Source organism: Macaca thibetana, chromosome 20, assembly GCF_024542745.1.
Source record: "Macaca thibetana thibetana isolate TM-01 chromosome 20, ASM2454274v1, whole genome shotgun sequence".
NCBI classification, from domain to species: Eukaryota; Metazoa; Chordata; class Mammalia; order Primates; family Cercopithecidae; genus Macaca; species Macaca thibetana.
In genome coordinates, this window is record NC_065597.1 from 38,665,791 (window position 1) to 38,688,642 (window position 22,852).

Genomic DNA, 22,852 nt, shown 5'->3' on the forward strand with positions numbered 1-22,852 from the left:
ATTCATCATTCAGTAAAAGAAGATAAGCCACAAAGGTGGCATTAGTCTACAGGGTACCTTTAAGATATTCTGTTTTCATCAATCAGAAATTATGTAATATGCTGATTTTGATAGAAAAAGACACGTTAAGGTCATCTGACAGAAAACTGCAGTGATAAATAAATAAATGTATGACGGCTATGTGAATGGTGTCTTCTTAGATGAGAATTTCTCAACTTTTACAGTACAGACATTGTGAATTAGTATTGTGGGGGTTGTCCTATGTACTGTAGGAGGTTTAGCAGCATCTCTGGCTCCTACCCACTAGATACCAGTAGTATCCTCTCCTTGTGGTTACCAAAGATGTCTCCAGACACTGCCAAATATTCCTTGAGAGGTGAAACTACCCCTGGTAAGAATGACTGCTTTTGATGTAGTACCCTTGTATGAGTGTAAAACTATATGCAATGGCACTGCTTAGGCACAGATGTGTTAAATGACTTGCTTATTTCATGTAATAGCTTAGCTAATGAAGTGAGATTTGAAATTAGACTGCATAAAATCATACTGCATGTCTTCCCTCAGAATCTGAGATTCAACTCATTTCCAGGTCTGTTAGAAAACACTACTGAATAATGAAATAGTGTTCTGGAGATCTCTTAAATATTGAATCAATAAAAAACATTAAGAAAAAAACATTAAAATACCTTTCTAGCATTTCTTCTGTTAATCAGTTGAACACGTTCTTCTCCAGTGAGACTATTCACATCTAGTTTATTGGGGTTTCTGCAACGGTGTCTTTTTTGTTTGGGCCTTCCCTCATGAAGCTGCATTCTCTAAAATATATAGATAAAGACATATCTTTAAAGTCTTTAACTGTGCAAAACAATTCAAGATATTAAAATGAGCTGATCCGAGTAATTTAATAGCATTTACCTTTTGGTTATTTACATTTAAAAAATATCTAAACTTTTTTATTTAATTTTTTTGAGACAGGGTCTTGCTCTGTTGCCCAGGCTGGAGAATAGTGGTGTGATCACAGCTCACTGTAGCCTTGACATCCCAGGCTCAAGTGATCCTCCCACCTCAGTCTCTCAAGTCGCTGGGACCGCAGGTGTTTGCCACCATGCCTGGCTAATTTTTTTTATTTTTTGTAGAGATGAAAATTTTGCCATGTTGCCCAGGCTGATCTTGAACTCCTGGGCTCAAGCTATCCTCCCGTCCTGGACTCCCAAAGTGCTGGGATTACAGATGTGAGCCACCATGCCTGGCCAAACATTATTTTAATAAAAAGTATCACATCAATCTTTTCTTCAAATTATACGTTAAAAAAGTTAAGCCTGGGCAATATGCCGAGACCCTGTCTCTACAAAAAATCAAAAAATTAGCTGGCCATGGTGGTGTATGCCTACAGTCCCAAGTATTTGTGGGGGCTGAGATGGGAGGACTGCTTGGGCATGGGAGGTTAAGGCTACAATGAGCCATGAATGTGCCACTGCACTCCAGCCTGGGCACAAAGTGAGGCCCTGTCTCAAAACAAAAACAAACAAAAACCCAACAACTCATATCTAGCAATAAAAATAAAAACTCATCCCATCAAACCATGCTACTTCTCTATATAACTATTAACAAAACAGGGCTTAATGTTTGCAGGTATTTCCAGCCAATTAAAAATATTTTCAGGAAACCAACGCTCGAATTCTTCAGCTTAGCATATCAGTCCCATCATGGCCTGAACCTATTCAGTTCACCTCTTCTGTTCATTGTTCATTTACTATTACCCTACTCACTCCTCCACATACTCTGGAATATTAAACTAATCACTGTTTTATGAATATGCCTTACAGTCATATCCTCTTTTCTTTTTTTTTTTTTTTGAGATGGAGTTTTGCTCTTGGCTCCCGGCAACCTCTGCCTCCCAGTTCAAGAGATTCTCCTGCCTCAGCCTCTCGAGCAGCTGGACTACAGGCACCCGCCACCATGCCCAGCTGATTTTTGTATTTTTAGTAGAGATGGGGTACCATGTTGGCCAGGTTGGTCTTGAACTCCTGACCTCAGGTGATCTGCCCGCCTCAGCCTCGCAAAGTGCTAGGATTACAGGCGTGAGCCACCACACCTGGCCATCTTCTTAGTAATTCTATATTGCCTAGAACATCCTCCTCTTGTGTTAACCTGGTCAATGCCTACTTACTCTTTTTTTCATCCACCAGACGAATATCAGCTCTATTTTCTTTATCTTTCTTCAGAAACTACACTGCCTAGGCAGAGTTAATTTTTCTTACATCTGTTCCCATGAGACTTTATACATACCTTTATTATAGTATACTCTCCACCATGTTGTAATTATTTAGCTACAGAAATATTACAACAGAGTGTGAGATCCAAGAAATCATTAATGTAAGGTGATTTTTACATAGGAAAATGCTTTTCCTTGGGAAAGCCGACAAGTTACATCTTATAATCTTTAGAGGAACAAATGCTGCCCTTAAGAATATGTTTTCAAAGTCTTTACAATAAAGTAATATAAAATATTATGATAAAATATTTGCAGGTAAAATGATGAATGGATATACAAAGTTAAAAAGTTAATAAAGGCCCTTTTGCAGTGATAAAGAGAAAGGTATGGCAATTCTTCAGAGTCTAGAGTATAGATATAAGGGCAAAGATTTTATATTGTTTACTGCTATATCCTCAATCTTTTAAAATAGTAGTACATTGTAATCACTCAATAAAAAATTGTTAACTGAATAAATAAATGAATGTTATCTTCAACATGTTAAGAAGTTACAGTGTTCAACTCAGGATTCCCATTATTTTTAGAATTGCAATATTTAGCCAGGTGTGGTGGCTCACACCTGTAATCTCAACACTTTGTGAGGTTGAGGTGGGAGGATCGCTTGAGCCAGGAGTTTGAGACCAGCCTGAGCAAGATAGTGAGAGCCTGTCTCTACAAAATAAAAATTGAAAAAATTAACGATGTGGTGGCCTGTGACCAGGCTGTTCTCAAACTCCTGAACTCAAGTGATTTGCCCATTTTGGCCTCCCAAAGTGCTAGGATTATGGCCATGAGCCACCATGCCCAGCCTCATCTTTGATTAACATAAACTCACTGTGCATCTGGAGAGGCATAGAAGATATACTCATAGCTTGAAGAAGAGCTTAAGAGGAGTAGTTTGGACTCTGGATTTAAGAGTTTGTTTGCTGAGTGGACTTGGACAATTTACTTACAACTTTAGTGTTTTAATTTCATTTAAAAAACAGTTATAGGCTGGGTGCAGTGGTTCATGCCTGTGTTCCTAGCACTTTGGGAGGCTGAGGCAGGTGGATTGCTTGAGGCCAGGAGTTTGAGACCAGCCTGGCCAACATGGTGAAACCATGTCTCTACGAAAAATACAAAAGTTAGCTGGGCATGGTGGTGTGCTGGGCATGTGGTCCCAGCTACTCGGGAGACTGAGGTGGGAGAATCACTTGCATCCGGGAGGCAGAGGTTGAAGTGAGCCAAGATCATGTCACTGCACTCCAGCCTGGGTGACAATGCGAGACTCTGTCTCAAAAAAACAAAAAACAGTTATAACAATGCCACATAATCAAGTTATTGTGTTAAATGAAGTAATGCACGTTGTGTGCATAAGTATGTCAGCATAACTGCAGGTACATAGTTAAGTTTCAATACACGTTTACTATAATCATTATTATTTTAAAATAAACTGCTCGAGAAAGGATTGGAAGTTTTGTACCTTAGCAACCTTCACTGGGTCTAACATAGTTCTCTATATTGGAAGTAATTTTTATTATTAAATACTCATTGAATGCAGAATGGAAAAACGGAAAATAACATTGTATTGTATCATGGGAAGGATGGCAATTATTTTTTCCTGCTAATTCTCCTAGGTCTTAGGCAGAGCACATATTTAGCATAAGTGGATGAGAATTTACGCTTCATCATGATAGATCTGACAATTCATAGCAATAAAATATAACAAGAGTTTTAAGGTGTCACCTACAGGAATAAAAGCTCCCAAATCTTCCACATAACCTGGATGCTCCTTAAGCCATTTTTCCAAATCCTTTCTCTTTGGTGCATCATCTCCTGCAAGTCTTGTTCCATCTTTAAGATTAATAACTGGAACTGGACTTTCTGTATCAGAAATTCCTTGAGGCTGAGTATAGGATAGTGCTGGATTTATCCCTGTGGAGATCTGTGAGGAGGTTAAGCCTAAAGAAACCTGTAAAAAAACACCAAATGAAATCTTTATTTCCATACTTTATCATTCTAATACTGGTTCAATAAAGCAATTATTTTTGAAGAGAAAAAATAAGTTGTTGCTAAAAATTCTGCTAAATCTTTTAAACTTAAAATTTTTATCACTCTTGGACAGTGCTAAGATTCTAAGATATCATCTAAAACTATATGGCATACTTCTAATTTCCTTATTAATAGTCTATAAAACATTCACAAAACAACAATATGTATATTTACTAGGATTGAATTTTGAACCCAAGGATCAGTTTTCAAGTACTGCTTTACTTACATGATTAGGTGGTTTACTTCTGTTAAAAAAGAAGATGTCAACACCTTCTACATTCTTCCTCCTTCCTCGCCTTTTTTTGACTATAGGCTGGTTGTCTAATATCACACCATTGGCACCAAGGGTTGGTTGAATGGAAGTACCTAATTGAATTAAAAATGCAAAATGGTGATACAAATTTAGTTCTTAAACAAATTGAAAGTAATCCCTTTCCTAAATATATGTGTTAGTTCTTATTTTATACATCTTTAATGTAGAAACTTTTGGACTAAAAATATCATCCCCACCTCTCATTTAAAAACCTGAAGAATTACAACCTAGGCCTCTTTCCATTTTTGACCAGTCTTCTCTATTTTTTTCCCGATATTTACACATCTTCTCTTCCTTCCTTGGAGAAGGAAGCATGCCTTTTTCCTAGGGTAACATTTTCCTAAGATAACATTTCCCCTTTCTTTGAACCCATTAGTTCCTATAATTTCAAAAGCTTTTTTTTTTTTTTAATCATTTGTCTCTGCTTTTTGTGCCAAATATCTTTTTCTACATTATGCTTTTTTTTTTTTTCTTGAGACAGAGTCTCGCTGTGTTGCCCAGGCTGGAGTGCAGTGGCATGATCTTGGCTCACTGCAAGCTCCGCCTCCCAGGTTCACGCCATTCTTCTGCCTCAGCCTCCCAAGTGAGGCACTGCACCCGGCCAGATTTTTCTAAGCTTAAAAATATGGCCTAACTCAAACAAACAAATGTTAAACTTTTGGCCGGGCATAGTGGCTCATGCCTGTAATCCCAGCACTTTGGAAGACCGAGGTGGGTGGATCACCTGAGGTCAGGAGTTCAAGACCAGCTTGGCCAACACGGCAAAACCATGTCTCTACTAAAAATACAAAAATCAGCTGGGCGTGGTGGTGGGCACCTGTAATACAAGCTACTTGGGATGCTGAGGCACAATAATCACTTGAATCCGGGAGGCGGAGGTTGCTGTGAGCCAAGATCACGCCACTGCACTCCAGCCTGGGCAACAGAATGAGACTCTGTCTCAGAAAAAAAAACACTGTCCGTTTTATAACGTCAAAACTTTTAAAAGACTGATCTCTCTTGTGCTCCTTTTTTTCATAAATAAATAGTTCTTCGATTTCCCATAGTCCATTCCCACCCCAACCTACTTAAGGCATTTTCTTTAAGATATAAGTAACTTTTTAGTCACCAAATTAAACTGACTTCTCTCTTTTCGGTAGGCACTCAACAAAAATGTCTGCAAGGGGTATGAATGAAACAGTTCTGTGCATTCATCAATTTTTCTAATAGATATTTTATTAAGTAGCTATGTACTAGGCAGTATGATGGTTTGAAGATGAATAAAACACTTTTTCTTAAAGAGTACATAATCTTGAATTCTCTTATTAAAAGGACATATTATTAAAGGTGAGATGCTTGTTTAAAATAGTTTACATGTTTATAACGAAAAATGCATTTTCAATCATTCAAGGATAATTTATTGAGGAAGTCCTGTGTATTCCTGAATAAGGTGTTGCCTTCTGGCGAGCTGTGTAACTTCGCAGAAGTCATAACCTTCCTCCCATCTCAGTTTCAAAAAGGTACTTAGTTCATATGGTAAGTTCCATTCTGTTTCATACTTCTCATGTCTTCCTATTCTAACACAAACGAACTGCTTTGAATCAACATGATTCTCAACCTCTGACCCCTGTCCTAGGTCTGTTTTTGATGCTTTCCATAACTTAAGATTCAGCTTTCCTAAGCAAGATTTGATCTACACATCTGTCCCAGTAAGAATTTACACACTAGCAAGGTCAGTCTCATCACAAAATCACACCATTTTCCTGACATCCAGTCTGTTTCATGCTATTCCTTGCCCTTCTTTTACCACTTCTAACAACCCTATTTTCTAGAAAGACAATTATTTAGTTGTCCTCTTATCAAATCCTGTTCAATCCCACTTCTACAGGACTCTGGCTAAGTTTCCAGAAAGCAATGACTTTCCTCTTCTCCAGCGTTTATTAACTATAATGTTCTATGTAGCAAAATATTGAATGTATTGTCTAATATTTTAATGTGCGTGTCTTGTCTACCAATCAACTAAAAGGAGGAGATAGTGTCTTACATTTCTTTTACTTTACCTTTAGTGTAATCCCTGTACTATATAAAAAACAGAAGTACTTAATATAATTATCTATGAAAAAACATCTGGTTTCTACCAAAGTGTACATTTACAAACATATTCTATTCGACTAACTCTTCATTTTAATTATATAATACCCTGACTTATTTCTGAGGCTGATTTTAATAAACATTAGCAATTCATTTAAGCCAGAATCCAAATGTAAGATTCAACTTTGAAGTCTGTGTTGTCTTTATTTTAGATGCAAATAACACTATTTTAAAAATAGCTTCTTTGTATTGAATGCTTAAGCGCCATATACTGTACTAAGCTTTAGAAATGCTATCTCAAATCATCAAAAACAAAACAGAAACAGAGAGGGATTATTAAGCTCATTTTATAAATGAGATGGAAACATTAAGCCACTTGCTCAATGTCACAATATCCAGTAAATGACAGAATTAAAAACCCCAGGTTGCTTGGTTCTGCCATCCTCTATTCACTACTCCAGGTAGTTTCTGGAATGAACTCTTCAGTTTTGTCTTCTTGTTATAATCTATGCTATTTTACTGTCCTTCATTAATGAAATTACATTACATCTGGTATCTTTACTCAAGGCTTTCCAGGGGGTAATTACACAAGAATACAAAAGGCATTGCCTTTGGAAAATGAAGAATTGTAATAATAGCATCTGTTAAACATCTAATTCTAAAACCTATGAGTACCAAATTTTAACATCTGTTTGGCATCCCATTGTGTGCCAAGCTCTTTATTGGCCACTATATATATATTATTTTATTTAATCCATCTAACAATGTCATCTCTCTCATCCCCACACCCTTCATTTCACAAACAGGAAAAGTAAGGCTCAAAAATGTTAACAGATTTCCCAAAAGTAACGTAGGAAGAAAGATCTAGGTTTCATATTTCCAATTATTAAGATGGATGAGATAAAATGCTTAGATAATAACTGTATCTAGGGTGAATACTTGAGGTTTTAAATATTTTGTATAGCCGCAAAAGTCGTGTTACTTTATTATTATTATTATTTTTCTTTGAGATAGGGTCTTGCTCTGTCACCTAGGAGTGCAGTGGCACAACCATGGCTCAGGTATTCCTCCTGAGATCAAGTGATCCTTCCACCTTAGCTTCCCAAGTAGCTGGGACTACAGGGGCATACCACCATACCCAGCTAACTTTTAAATTTTTTTCAGAGATGGGTCTTGCTATGTTGCCAGGATTGGTCTTGAACTCCTGGACTCAAGCAATCCTCCTGCCTCAGCCTCCTCAAGTCCTGGGATTACAGGTGTGAGCCACCACGCTTGGCACAATTACTATTGATATTATTATTATTATTATTATTATTATTATTATTGTTTTTGAGACAGAGTTTTGCTCTTGTTGCCAAGGCTGGAGTGCAATGGCCCGATCTCGGCTCACTGCAACCTCCGCCTCCCAGATTCAAGGGCTTCTCCTGCCTCAGCCTCCTGAGAAGCTGGGAATCCAGGCATGTGCCACCACGCTTAGCTTTTTTTTTTTTTTTTTTTGTATTTAGTAGAGACAGGGTTTCACCAGGTCAATTAGGCTGGTCTTGAACTCCTGACCCTCAGGTGATCCACCTGCCCCGGCCTCCCAAAGTTCTGGGATTATAGGCATGTGCCACCACGCCAGACTCCTACTATTGATATTATTAAAAACAGTATTATTTACCAAAGAATTACTTAGAGGCAAAGGCTAGACAATCTTCAGCTGCAATAGCAATAAAATGTTCAGGCAGTAGAAATATCAATCTCACTTTATAGTGTAGTTTTAAACAGTAAGAGTAGTGGTATTATTAAGCCCCACTTAGGTTGGGCAAAAGAGCCCATAGCTTATCTTCCCCATTTGTTACCATTTTCTGGTGGAAAAAAAAAAAGGGCTCCTTGATAACAAAATTGTTAACTGTAAGGCATAATTTGGGTGACTGTAATTGTAAAGCATAATTTGGGGGATTTATTTGTCAGTAATAGAAGCATTGCTAATTCATATTTGAACTGTAATTCATACATGTCTAAAGGTCTACTAATTGGAAAATTACATTGAATGGTTAATGAATCCACAAGAGACCAAACTGATGCTGATGAAGCTAAACTAATTTATAATTTAAGAAGTGGTAATAGCAGCATTTGGAAATAGTGATCAAGACAACACTCATAATACAGCATGAATTGCTTGGCAACTAGACTTAGAATACTGAAGTACAGTGTTTAGCTTTATGCACAAAGAAGGTATAAAGGAAATTCGAGACACTCATCTGCTTGAATTGACAACTAGTACTTTAGGAGATCAGTATGTTGTGGTCCACACATTAAGACTCAGTTGATCTTGAGTATCATTCTCAATTTTTTTTTTTTTTAAGACGGAGTCTTGCTCTGTTGCCCAGGCTGGAGTGCAGTAGCACAATCTTGGCTCACTGCAAGCTCTGCCTCCCGGGTTCACGCCATTCTCCTGCCTCAGCCTCCCTAAGAGCTGGGACTACAGGCGCCCACTACACACCCGGCTAAATTTTGTAGTTTTAGTAGAGATAGGGTTTCACCGTGTTAGCCAGGATGGTCTCGATCTCCTGACCTTGTGATCTGCCCACCTCGGCCTCCCAAAGTGCTGGGATTACAGGTGTGAGCCACTGTGCCCAGCCTCTCAATTTTTTTTTTTTTTAATTTTCATTCTCAGTTCTTGACATCACACTTTTAGAGGAACACAGATAAAGTACTAAGATAAAACAAAAACAGGCTGGGCGTAGTGGCTCATGCCTGTAATCTCAGAGCTTTGGGAGGCCAGGTGGGAGGATTGTTTGAGGTCAGGAGTTCAGGATCAGCCTAGGCAACATAGTGAGACACTATCTCTACAGAAATCCAAAACAAAACAAAAACTAAAACCAATGTCTAATGTATTCCTCAATGCCTACAGAGTACACAGCACATGGCATCAATTAGGTATTTAATAAATATTTGTTGATTCAAATTGCCAAAAGATTAGAAGAAAGACAGTTTGGAGGGGAGATCTGATAACTGCTTTCAAAATGCTAAAATTTATCATGTAGACACAGGATTAGGTTAATTATGCATTGCCTTTTAAAGACAGAACTTCGATAATTAAGAAGATCCTATAGGAGGCAAAATTTACTTCCAAATAGAGGCATTTTCTGACAATTTGAGCTGCCCTACAATAAAAAGGGCTAATTAAGGAACCTTGTTTCTATAAGTATTCCATGAGGATGAATGATTACCTTTTAGGGATTAGTCATAAACAACACCTGTATACTGTAGATGCCTGGACTGTACAATTTCTAAAGTCTTTTTAAAACTTCTCTTTTAACTTCTACCAATCACCATTAATTTGTGATACTGAAATGCAGTTTGAACTTTTACCTGTATGAAGCAACTTGACAAAATGATGTTCCCACCCAACTACTCAAGGCCCCAAAATGAAAACTGCCCTTTATGTCATGTTAAAAGTTCCAAAAAATATTTATTAAGATTTAAAATTATATTGATTACTTTATAGGCTTAAGAGGCTGCAGCAAAGGAAAAATAAATTTTTGTTACAAGCATCTATAAAAGATTTGGACATGACAGAAAATATTTCATAATAAGACAATTATTACTTGCATATTCACCTGATACTGGTATGGATTTTGGGAAATTGACGAGGCTGGTCTCTGATGCATTTTGAAGCTCTCGAAGCCGAGTGAGGTACTGCTGCTGCCCCAGAGCACCATCTTCACCATCAAATGGTCTTTTCTGAGCAAGCCCTTGCTTCTGAAATGTCAACTTCAAACCACCTTCCTGTTAAATAAATACCATTATTAAGACAGAAAACTGTTTAAAAAAAAATCTTACTGCAGGATATTAAGAGGAATTTTTTTTTTACTGAGGAAAAAAATAATTTTTTACTGAGAAAAAAAATGAAGTAAAAATCCTGAAACATCAAAGTTCATTTCTCATTCATAAATCAAATAAAAACATTTTAAATCAATTTCTATAATAACACCAAATTTTCTATCTTGAATGAAAAAAATACAAGTACTCTACACATTTTTCTGAGCAAAACAAGGTTTTACATGTGACTAGTACATTGTAACATTTTCAACTTTAGACATACATCTCTATGTACATTAGTCATATGACATTTTGGAGGACATTACCTATGTTTTAGACAGTAGGTAATAAGTTAAGCTTCAAAAATCATTAAAAAATGAAACATTACTGATAACAGGGCATGCTAAATGTTTAAAACAGAAAGTACACTGACATACCATTTAAATACTATATAAAAGAACCAAAACAATTAGAAATTGTCACACAGTTTAAGAAAGCATTTTGATTAGAACTATGTTCAGAAGCATAAGGAGAAAAGCATTATTTAATGACGATCCCTCTAGTAGAACATTCAAGTTTAATAACCTGGATATCATAAAGAAAATAATCCAAATACCAAGAAACAGGTATGTGAAGGAAGGAAGAGTAAGAGCAGGCAGCCATTTGCAGGAAAAGCATGCTGCACACCGCAATCGCAATCAGGCCCTAGGGCAATAAAAATACACATACGTCTTTGATTTTCACTGTAAACTCCTTTTCTCGTACATGCTTCTTCACCTTTGACATCTGTGTTGACTGATCATGTTCTTCTTTAACACCGGCACCTGGGGGAGTGGGTACACTGGGCTCACTGTATTCTGTAGCTGCTCCAGGGCTGTCCAGCAGTTTTGTGGTATAGAAAGAAGCCACTGTGTTAGCATCATAACTTCTTCTAGCTGAAGGCCACTTTCCTTTCAGAACTGTTTGACAAATACTGTCCAACCTGTTGATCATCACACGATCCTAGAAAAGCGTGCAACATCAAAGTATAATTTTAATAATTAGATCAGAACTTTGGAGATCAAATAGCTCAAGAGTCTTTATGGATTTAACCCTAGTTCAATATATGTGTATGTGCTATGCATACATATTCTCACATACATATATTACAATTCTGCAACAAGTTATTTGAGTACAGATTCCCTTTGGTGAAGTTCAAAAATATTATACCATAAGCAGGCATGGTGGCTCACACCTGTCTGTAATCCCAGCACTTTGGGAGGCCAAGGTGGGAGGACTGCTTGAAGCCAGGAGACTGAGACCAGCCTGGGCAGCATAGCAAAACCCCGTCTCTGCAAAAAATTAAAAAATTGTGCCACTATACTCCAGCCTGGGTGACAGAGTGAGACCGTGTCTCAAAAACAAACAGACAGACAAAATATTAAACCACAAAGATAGTTTTTTGTTGTTATAATTAAAAAGTAATAGAAATGCCCAATAAAAAGTTCAAACAACTTAGACGTATACAGAAGAGGAGAAAAGCCCTCCATTCTCCCATTTCCCAACCTCATTCTTAAAGGTAAGTATTCCAGCACTAGTCTAGTCACATAATGGAAGACAAATTGGTTGGGCACACTGGCTCACACCTGTAATCTCAGCACTTTGGGAGGCCGAGGTGGGCGGATCATTTGAGGACAGGAGTTCGAGACCATCCTGGCCAACATGGTGAAACCCTGTCTCTACTAAAAATACAAAAATTAGCCAGGCAGGGTGGTGGGTGCCTGTAATCTCAGCTACTTGGGAGGCTGAGGCAGGAGAATTGCATGAACCTGGGAGGTGGAGGTTGCAGTGAGCCAAGATTGTGCCACTGTAAGCCAGCTTGGGCGACAGAGCGAGACTCAAAAAAAAAAAAAAAAGGAAGAAAAATTGTATTAATCCAATCTTTATTCTTCCACTGAATGTACATGTATTTAAATGAACTTTTCTTTCTAGGTCACAACTGGCAACAGTAAACTTCTTCAAGGAGACTCAGTCAAAAGCACCTATTTCATAAAGAAGCACTTTAAGATTAACTTGAAAGTAAGGATTCATTATCTTTTATTCTAAATATTTTAATGTTATGTTGAGAAGCATATACATTAAAGTAGAACTATTTACTTGATAGTAGTAATTTATACTTTTGAAGCTAACACCAAAATGTTATCCTACATTTTACACTGACCTATTTTTCCACATAGTAAGAATATCTACCATTGAAGCAATATAGAAAAATACTAAGAAATGACCTATCCCAATAAGAAATTATTTCTTTACCTTTGGCCAATATGAGGCTGCCAGCATATATCCACCTTGTAAGATGTAAGCAGACTCTGGTGTCCCATTGTTCATCTGAAAACTATCCTGAGTCTCATCCTGCGTAGTGCTCAGTGATGCGACGCTTTCTTCATCATAGGCTTTCATGTGAGTAGTACTTTCTGCTAAGAACAATTATAATCATATTTTTTAAAGACTACATAAAATAGTTTTATATAGAAAGATCTTATATAATTATTCAGAAACATCTTATAATTATAATGTGTAAACATCTTATATAAGAAAGATCTTATATAATTATTCAGAAAATGAAAATGTTAGAAGTAAAAACAAATGATAAAAAAAGGGAAGAAAATCATTTAGGATATAAAAAAAGTACCTATCATTATTAGACAGGGTCTTGCTGTGTCGCACAGCCTGGACAGAACTCCTAGACTCAAGCAATACTCCTGCCTCAGCCTCTCAAGTAGCTTGGATTACAGGTGTGCACTACGCCTGACTTCATTACTCATTATTTTGAAAACAACTCCTGATTGGTAGACTTCATCTGGATTGGCAGAACTATAAATACCTGATGAGGATACCACAAGGATCTCTTGATGAGGTGACTCCTATAACTCTTAGAATTGGGCATGTTCCTTGCGGCAACCCTGAAAGTTATGCCTATGGAGTTGTTATAAGGACCCCAGCTCCTGCTCATGTTTAATTGGGCTCATTTTCTTGTCCCTGAACTGGTGGACTGCTGCAACGGCTCCTGCAGAAGGGGACCACCAAACATTGTTCTGCTGACAAGCATTTGTCATGGCTGACAAATGGCTTATGATATTCTAATTGGTCTAAGACTCTTGGTGACTGCTATATAATATTATCTTTTACTTGTTCACTAATCAACTTGTTCCTGGGGAAAATATAATATTCAATTTAAGACAGTCACAAAGAAATAAAACTATTGTATAAAATTTCTAATTAAATTGCCTGATTACTTTGCAATGCCTTGAATATTGAATAGGGAATTTGTATCAGTAACTCTAGTTTTCTTCTCAATTGCTTTCCTAAGAAAATTTGTATATATAAAACTTAAGCAAACAGGCCAGGTGCAGTGGCTTACGCCTGTAATCCCAGCACTTTGGGAGGCTAAGGCAGGCGGATCACCTAAGGTCAGGAGTTCAAGACTGGCCTAGCCAACACAGTGAAACCCTGTCTCTACAAAAATACAAAAATTAGCTGGACATGGTGGTGGATGCCTGTAATCCTAGCTACTCAGGAGGCTGAGGCAGGAGAATTGCTTGAACCCGGGAGGCGGAGGTTGCGGTGAGCTGAGATCATGCCATTGCACTCCAGCCTAGGCGACAGAGCAAGACTCCATTTCAAAACAAAAAAAAACACCTTAGGCAAACAATTTTAAACATCCTTAAGTTACCTGAAGCAAGTTCTTTTCATTTTCACTTGAAAAGTTTTATTAGGCCGGGCCTGGTGGCTCATGCCTGTAATCCCAGCACTTTGGGAGGCTGAGGTGGGCAAATCATCTGAGGTCGGGAGTTTGAGATCAGCTTGACCAACATGGAGAAACCCAGTCTCTACTAAAAATACACATGGTGGCACATGCCTGTAATCCCAGCTACTTGGGAGGCTGAGGCAGGAGAGTCGCTTGGACCCAGGAGGTAGAGGTTGAAGTGAGCTGAGATTGCACCATTGCACTCCAGCCTGGGCAATAAGAGCGAAACTCTGTCTCAAAAAAAAAAAAAGAAAAGTTATCTTAAAAATGTAGAATTATTTTATGCATAGTACCTCGTTTTTGGGCTTCCTCTTCATCACTGTCGCTTTCTTCTGATGAAGATGAAGAGGAGGAGGAGGAGGAAGAGGTAGAGGAGGAGGATGAAGAAGATGCTGAAGAACAAGATGAAGATGAAGAAGAACTAGAGCCTGATCGAGAGTGGGAGCAAGAAGAGGAGGACGATGAGGAAGAAGATGATCTGGAAGAACAGGATGATCTCTCAGAATCTGAGTCAGAATCAGAGCTGGATTCCGATCCTCTTTTGTGGACTCTTGGTTTCTTAGAAGCTGGGTTTGGAGTTAGGGGTTCCGTTCTGGCTGCAACCATGCGTCTGTCTGTTTCATTTTTTCCACCAGATTTCTGGTCTCCAGTAGCCTGTGGTAAAACACCATTCTTTGGACTTACAGGCTCAGATTTTATTAGTGTCCTGGTTTCCACAGAAGACATAGATTCTTCTTCAGAAGACTGAGGCTCCTCTTTAAGGTTTTCACTTTTAACTTTCATCTCCTCTAGAATAATACCTTTAGCATCTAGGAGCCTAGGTAGAGAGGTAAGAGGAGAAGCAGAAAGTGCTACTTGATATTGCTGTAAAAGTGGGGTAGAAGTCCTTGAATGAGCTATCTTACTTTGACTGTAGCTCCTCTGAGCTGCCATAAATGAGAGTTCAGGATCACGAAGAATGTGATAGTCTGTTCGGCTCACCCCATGTTTGGCAGCACCAATAAGCAAATCCCTATCATGAGGGCCACATTCCCACCAGACTGGTAAATCTGGATTTGGATGACAAAGCTTTAAGCGTTCAAACAACTGTGGATGTCGAAGGGCCTGTTCCCGTACTTTCCTTAGAAGTTCAATGCGATACAAAGTCCTAGAAGCACGTTCTTCTGTGATGGGCTGGATAAAAATATTTGGATCCACCAATTCTACATATTGAAAAAAGGACAAAAATATTAATCTCAAAAATCCTCTATTTATAAATAAATCATTATAAACACATCTTTATATATTTATAACAATACCGTTTCTAAAATGTGCCTCCATGTAATATCACTGTATAGTTCCTAGAATTTCTTTTCAGTGAGAAAAAATTCAGTGAGGATTTTGAAATTCTGAAATTCCAGTGAGGAGAAAGTTTTAAAAATAAGTACTAAAAATCATGTAACATAAAACACTGGATGTTAATGTAAAACAGGATTATTTTGGAAGTACATTAATAGAACTGGGAATTTTCTTTTAAGAAATTCCCTATGACCTATGCATTTAATAACACTTGTCTTAAAGACACAAACACTTGCTCAAACTCACTTATAAATATAAATTAGAACTGTTCAGGGTTGTCCAATCTTTTGGCTTCCCTGGGCTGCATTGTAAGAAGAATTGTATTGGGCCACATATAAAATACACTAACACTAATGGTAGCTGATGAGCTTAAAAAAATTGCAAAAAAAAAAACCCCCAAAAAACGACCTCATGATATTTTAAGAAAGTTTACAAATTTGTGTTGGGCCGCATTCAAAGCTGTCCTGGGCCATGGGCTGGACAAGCTTGTGTTAAGTGATACTCCATAAACAAATGTAAGCTGGCATATCTCAAACTGCAAAAGGGAACAGGACATTGGAATGAACTCACAGGGGCAACAAGGGCTTTCTCAAATTTCTAGGGAAACACAGCCACATCTTTCAAACACTGTACAAATTACTAGCTTGAGACAGTTTAGTTTCAACATGAGCTCATGCTACCTCCCCTTTGATAAGGTTATGCCTTTGCAAAAGTGGGTTACTGACACTTGGGAAGTACTCAAGAAATACAGGCTTGCTGAAATAATGCAGGGACCAACATAAGCAGCTCCTAATGCCAAATACGGAACAATCTGAGCAATAAATAAAGACAATACTGGATTGTAACCTATAGAGTAAGTATCCATGAATCCATACTGGTATGAATAAATAACTGATTATTAAATAGACGAGAGAGAAGGAAACATCCTTTCTTACAGCAGAATTCCACAGAAAAAACTGCTGTAGACAAGATTTAGTATCTGGAAGATACTAAAAATCAATGGGTGAAAGTTTCAGAAGAAACAAGATTTGTGAAGCTTAAGATATTTGTTAATTACAGTATTTTTACGCTGGCCAAATGTGGCATAAACTACCTTAACCACACAATTAAAGTCAACATCATCAGTAATAAGACATACTGACATCACCAATCCCTTGATACTACATTCTGAGAACACATCATTTCTGTGGCACTCTTGCCAAAAATGCATGACCTCAATCCACTCATGTAAAAACGTAAGACAAGCTCAAATTGAGGGATACACAGCTAAATAACTGATCAACACTTTTCAAAGGTATCAAAGTCATTAAAGATAAGGAATAGCTGAGAACCTGTTACAGACTGCAGGAAGCTAACGAGAAAGAAAAAGCAAATACACTGTAGGATCTTGGAACAAAAAAGAACATTAGTTGAAAAATTGGTAAAACTAAAATAAGTATTTAGTTTAATTAATGGCATTAATGTTAATTTCCTGTTTTGATAATTATACTATAATTACTCTGATAAAATGTTAACATTAAGAGAGGAAGGGCCGGGCACAGTGGCTCACGCCTGTAATCCCAGCACTTTGGGAGGCCGAGGCGGGTGGATCATGAGGTCAGGATGTTGAGACCATCCTGGCTAACACAGTGAAACACCGTCTCTACTAAAAAAAAACCAAAAAATTAGCCAGGCGTGGTGGCGGGCGCCTGTAGTCCCAGCTACTCAGGAGGCTAAGGCAGGAGAATGGCGTGAACCCGGGGCGGAGCTTGCAGTGAGCCGAGATCACGCCACTGCACTCCAGCCTAGATGACAGAGCGAGACTCCGTCTCAAAAAAAAAAAAAAAAAAAAAGAGAGAGATAGGAAGGGTGAGAGATAGATGGAAACTCCTTGTACATTTTTTGCACTCTTTTGTAATTTTAAAAGTAGTTCAAAACAAAAAAACTTGAAAAAAAAATCAAGAACCATGCAAAAATCAACATGGAGCAGGAAACAAGGTGGGAAGTACACAGTCTACTTCTAAGATTTGAAAAGTTATACAGTGCCCAACCAGTGCACACATTTGATTAGTAATTATGGCTACTTAAGAAAGAAGTATTATTTTTTCTTTGAGTGTGTTTTTAAATAATTACTGGATTGTGAGGACATAAATATGTATTGAGCTGTCAGACCTAATTATTCATTAGACAGAAATGTTAGGTAATTCTTCTGGCCTTGAGTGCTGTGAAAAAAATTACTGAGACATTAAGGACACTGTAAAGTGAGGAAATTTGAGAAATGCTCTAAGTAGAACCTCAACCTCACTCACATTTTTTTTAACAAAGCATTAATATGAAATCAATTTTACATTTGATCTTAGCCAAAAGGCTAAGAGAAGCAACTGAAATTTAACATGACATAAAAGCAAAACATAATATTATTTAACATAGACCAATTATTGTCCCATTTATCTTATATTCTATTAACATGAATCATCATTTGAGATGTGAATAATGTTTTGTTTTTTTTTTTTCTTTTTTTGAGACAGAGGCTTGCTCTATCGCCCATGCTGGAGTAGAATGGTGCGATCTTGGCTCACTGCAACCTCCGCCTCCTGGGCTCAAGCGATTCTCATGCCTTGGCCTCCCGAACAGCTGGGATTACGGGTGCCCGCCACCACGCCCAACTAATTTTTGTATTTTTAGTATAAACAGGGTTTCACCATGTTGCCCCACCAGCCTTGACCTCCCAAAATGTAGGGATTACAGGCGTAAGCCACCATGTCTGGTCTGAGATGTGAATAATGTTATTGAACCAACAAAACAATGGGAATATCCAAGCAATGCATGTGTGCCTGCACTGGTTTATGAGGGATGTCCAGCACGCATCTCACTTGAACACTGCAGGTCTGCACTCTTCCTGCAAATGGGACCATGTTTGATTATTATAAAAGAACAGTTACCTAGAATTTTCTCTCAATTTCTATTAACATACAAATAGGTTTTTCTTATCCATTAAAAAGTCTCCAAGCCATTTTTGCATTAATCAAGCTGACATCATAAAGCCATTGCCACCTTCTAGCTTGCATGATATGTTCATTTTTTAATGCTATGATTACATGCTTATTTAGGGTGATACAGTTTTCCTGCTTCTATAATACCTATGTTAATCTTCCTTTTTTAAAAAAACCAAACTTGTGTAGCATTTTGCATCCATCAGTTGGAAGCAGGATGGAAATAAACACACTTAGGTAATTCTTTTTTTTTTTTTGAGACGGAGTCTCACTCTGTCACCCAGGCTGGAGTGCAATGACGCGATCTCAGCTCACTGCAATCTCCACCTCCCAGGTTCAAGCGATTCTCCTGCCTCAGCCTCCCGAGTAGCTGGGATTACAGGTCCGTGCCACTATACCCAGCTAATTTTTTGTATCTTTAGTAGAGATGGGATTTCACCATGTTGGCCAGGATGGTCTCGACCTCCTGACCTTGTGATCCACCTGCCTTAGCCTCCCAAAGTGTTGGGATTACAGGCATGAGTCACTTGCGCTGGCCACACTGAGACAATTCTTAACAAAAGAGACATTCAAATTAACATTTGAATTATCTTTTAAACATTTGAATTTATCTTTAAAAAACAGTTAAAATGACAAGCTGTTTGTCTTCTAATGTGCATTTTAAACTAAAGTAAATATGATACTTATAACAAAGGTTGGTGTTGTAGGTTTCTGGCTTGTAGACAGAGCTAAGCAAATTTTTATAGAGAGGATTTCCAGAGTGGTGGCTGTTGTGAGGCAAGTGGTATTACTTACTATTTGTGTGCTCTCCACTATAAAGCTATAGAATGGGAAGCCCAGGACCAAATGTAAGCTGAAAGCTTCTTGCGTCTCTTCAAACTGCTTGTCCACGGCCAGAGAGAAAGCCTGGTGTAGCCTGGACATACAGTGTATGAGCCAGAAAAAGGAGTTTCCTCAGGAACTGGCCATGGAGGCCTTTGATCTTCTTTGAAATGTCACTCAAAAGGAAGCTCAATTTTGACACATTGTTTTCAATGAAGCCAATCATCTCCAGCTTTTGGAGGGTTAAAAGCTGCTGAGGAGGGTATATGACTTGTCACTTGACAAGTTCTTCCAAACAAAAAAGGTAAATTTTGAAGATGGCTGCTGCAGAGCGCAGACCAATACACTGCGTGATAGCAGACCTGTCCACAAAAGCCATGTCAATCTTCACGGTGATATTGGGAAGTAGTTGGAACCACTACATTAAAATGCCTTTTAATTTAATTTGGGTCAAGACAGTGTTGACCATGCCAATGGTGCCTGATGGCTTTCATTATGGGTGGCTGTGAGACTTTCTATCTCATCAATCAGTGAAAATGCCACAGCATCTTTATAATCAATCAAATCTTAAATCTTCTGGAACATCTTAGTTATCAGCTTGTCACTTTTGGAAAACTGCTTAGAAAAGAGGCTAGGGCTATTTATTTCAATTAATTGGCCATACTGATACCTGCTTGAAAGTTTAATAGTCAACTTCTGGGCTAATGCTTTACATAGGAATGTTTTTCCAGTTTCTGGAGGACCCTGCAGCAGCACCACCTGGTTCCAGGTGCTGAGGCTGCTGTTGACATTCTTGTCTGAAAATGGTAAGGTTGTAATCATATAATCAAGGTGTGATTTGACTTCCCACATCAGACACTAGGCTGTTCCAAAGCCCATGGGATTTGGCTGCAGGCAGAACCCTGTGATTTGCCACAATTCTATCTTCTGTCTCTTCCTCCAAATTTTCACTGCTAGGGCCATCTTCATTCTGCTGGAAGATGTGAAGTGCAATAGTGCATGCACTCAAATCAATGAGCTATGGGTCTTTAACCTTTAATTCTGTGTCAACAATAGAATCCTGCATATTCCTGGTCAGAAAGGGTTCATCAACCAGTCCACGTATAATCACCAAACACACTATTATGTTTTGTGAGTAAACTTTCTGTTCATTTATTTTAGGGACAAGGTCTGTTGCTCGAGATCAAGTGCAGTGGTGTCATCATGGGTCACTGCAGCCTCGACCTTCTGGGTCCTAGTCCTGGGTCTTGGGTCCAGGTCCTGGGTCCTGCCTTAGCCTCTCAAGTAGCTGGGACCACAGTCATGCACCACTACACGTGGCTATTTTTTTTTGTTTGTTTTTGTAGACATGGGGTCTCCCTATGTTGCCCTGGTTTGTCTCAAACTTCTGGGCTCAAGTGATCCTCCTATCTTGGCCTCCCAAAGTGCTGGGATTACAGGCGTGAGCCATTGTGCCCAGCCTGGTGAGTATCTTTCTAACACTCAGCTTTATGTCTTTTTTTTTTCTTTTTTGCAGTGCTGCCTCTGTACTGATGCACCTCCATGTGGACTGTCCGTGACTTGGCCACGCAGGGCAGTGCCTGCTTTGGGTTGCCCACAGCCTTCCCCATGGTGCCACTGGAAGGAGTGGGGTCCTGGCCTGAGCCTGGCCACCACCGCCTCATGCCCCTGCCTCAAATATCCTTACTCACATTTCTGAGGAAGCCCTACATTTTCAAAGATTATTTAGTAATTAGCCCTTTCCCTTTTAAAACTAGAATCAAAAGTGATAAATATATTCATATCACTATATCATTGATGGGAATTAAGAAAATTTTTTAAAAATGAGGGCCTCTTGCCAACTATAAATGACACAATATTTTGCTTTATCTGTCATTTTAAACTCATTTATGGTTTTCCAGTAGACCTGAAAACAGACTGAAATCTACTCTGAATTACCTAGTAATCAAGTGATTGGCTATTCCATTCAGTGAACTGACAAAAAAATCTGTTAGGAAATACATTTAAAACAAGTAAGGAAATCTGTTTACTATAAAACAGGAATAGCAGGCCATTGGGTTTAGCAGTCAGAAATCATACACAACAAAGAATGGAGACAATGGTTCATGACATAGCATTACTGAGAAGAACTGTTGACAGGATGAGCTATGTCTCTGGGCTTTGAAGACAATGAAATGCATCCCAGAACAATTCGTTAGTTGAGTTGCATCAACACCTCTGCTTAGTAGTCTTCTGTGAAGATGGCCCTGGGAGATCTTTTCTAGAAAATTCTTTAAAATGTTTTATGAGTGGGGGCTTCATTCCTTGTAAAATTATTTAGGTAAATAAACCCTCTAGTGCAATTCCTCTAAGATGGACTGAAAATATAGGTTAGTTCTGTTTAACAAAAGCAATCCTTTATCTTCCACCACCTCCTAATCATAAATCTATCACTAAACTCTACCTATTTTCTTAAAACTCCATGTATACCTTTATTCTCTTTAGATCACATTTTAATAGCAGGATTAAAGAATAGGGGATCTTTAAGCTAGTTTATTTACAATTCTAAAAAATTATTGACAAGTTGAATTAGATAGTATTGAAATTTCACATAAAAGAGACAAATTGGAAATTTCTGAATTTTAGTGATTTTTGCTTCTTTGACCGAAACAAGGAAAAAAAAGAAATTTTATACATACCTTCTTTGGAAGGAAGACGACAAACCCTCCGACACATGGACATGAATGCATACAAATATTTTTCCAAACTATCATCAGTTTTCTTATGTAGCCTAGCCATAGCTCTAAATTTTGTCCAATCAAACTGGCCTCTGTCAGGGTCAAAAACGACTCCAAATGTAGATACAACCCTATAAAAGTCAGCTTCTTCTCTTCTTGTCCATCTGTTTTGAGTCAGATTAAAACAAAAACCACACTGGTCACTAAAATTAATATTAATACTAAATATAATTACTATAATACAAACTTAAAACATTTCAAGTACCTAACACTATAGGATTAAATACAAGATTGCTGCCTTGTAAAACATTTTAAAATGCTAGTTAACTCATCTATCCAGCCATACGTTTTTTAAAAAAATTTACTTTTAATGGGCCGGGAGCAGTGGCTCACGCTTGTAATCCCAGCACTTTGGGAGGCTGAGGCAGGCAGATCACGAGGTCACGAGATCGAGACCATCCTGGCTAACACGGTGAAACCTCGTCTCTACTAAAAATACAAAAATAAAATTAGCTGGGCATGGTGGTCAGCGCCTGTAGTCCCAGCTACTTGGGAGGCTGAGGCAGGAGAATGGCGTGAACCCAGGAGGCGGAGCTTGCAGTGACATGAGATTACGCCACTGCACTCCAGCCTGGGCAACAGAGCGAGACTCTGTCTCAAAAAAAAAAAAAAAAGAAAAACAATCACTTTTAATAGTTAAGGATGTGTGCCTGTGACACAGCCTCAGGAGGTCCTGATTAC

At 38.2% G+C, this 22,852-nt stretch overlaps 1 protein-coding gene and 2 pseudogenes across 15 annotated transcripts in view; 1 reads left to right on the forward strand and 2 right to left on the reverse strand.

Annotated features, from left to right (window-relative positions):
* The window catches only part of LOC126944990 (26S proteasome regulatory subunit 4-like), a 1,186,326-nt pseudogene that overhangs the window by 72,694 nt on the left and 1,090,780 nt on the right, over positions 1 to 22,852 (forward strand). The window lies entirely within an intron of this gene.
* Positions 1 to 22,852, reverse strand: part of CHD9 (chromodomain helicase DNA binding protein 9) — a 275,542-nt gene that overhangs the window by 8,560 nt on the left and 244,130 nt on the right. For 7 of the 13 annotated variants that reach the window (XM_050774868.1, XM_050774869.1, XM_050774867.1 and 4 more), the window contains 8 exons: positions 22,073 to 22,275; positions 14,556 to 15,464; positions 12,768 to 12,931; positions 11,205 to 11,477; positions 10,274 to 10,442; positions 4,512 to 4,651; positions 3,984 to 4,205; positions 687 to 815 (listed from right to left, as the gene is read on the reverse strand). In XM_050774868.1, the coding sequence (XP_050630825.1) occupies positions 687 to 815; positions 3,984 to 4,205; positions 4,512 to 4,651; positions 10,274 to 10,442; positions 11,205 to 11,477; positions 12,768 to 12,931; positions 14,556 to 15,464; positions 22,073 to 22,275 (2,209 nt within the window). The remainder of the gene's footprint in view (positions 1 to 686; positions 816 to 3,983; positions 4,206 to 4,511; positions 4,652 to 10,273; positions 10,443 to 11,204; positions 11,478 to 12,767; positions 12,932 to 14,555; positions 15,465 to 22,072; positions 22,276 to 22,852) is intronic. The other 6 variants (XM_050774874.1, XM_050774873.1, XM_050774871.1 and 3 more) reach the window with 3 other exon arrangements.
* Positions 17,950 to 22,061, reverse strand: LOC126944991 (pachytene checkpoint protein 2 homolog; annotated as a pseudogene). Its single transcript, XR_007722261.1, has 2 exons — positions 20,875 to 22,061; positions 17,950 to 20,538 (listed from the first exon to the last, which is right to left on the reverse strand). The product of XR_007722261.1 is annotated as a pachytene checkpoint protein 2 homolog (transcript).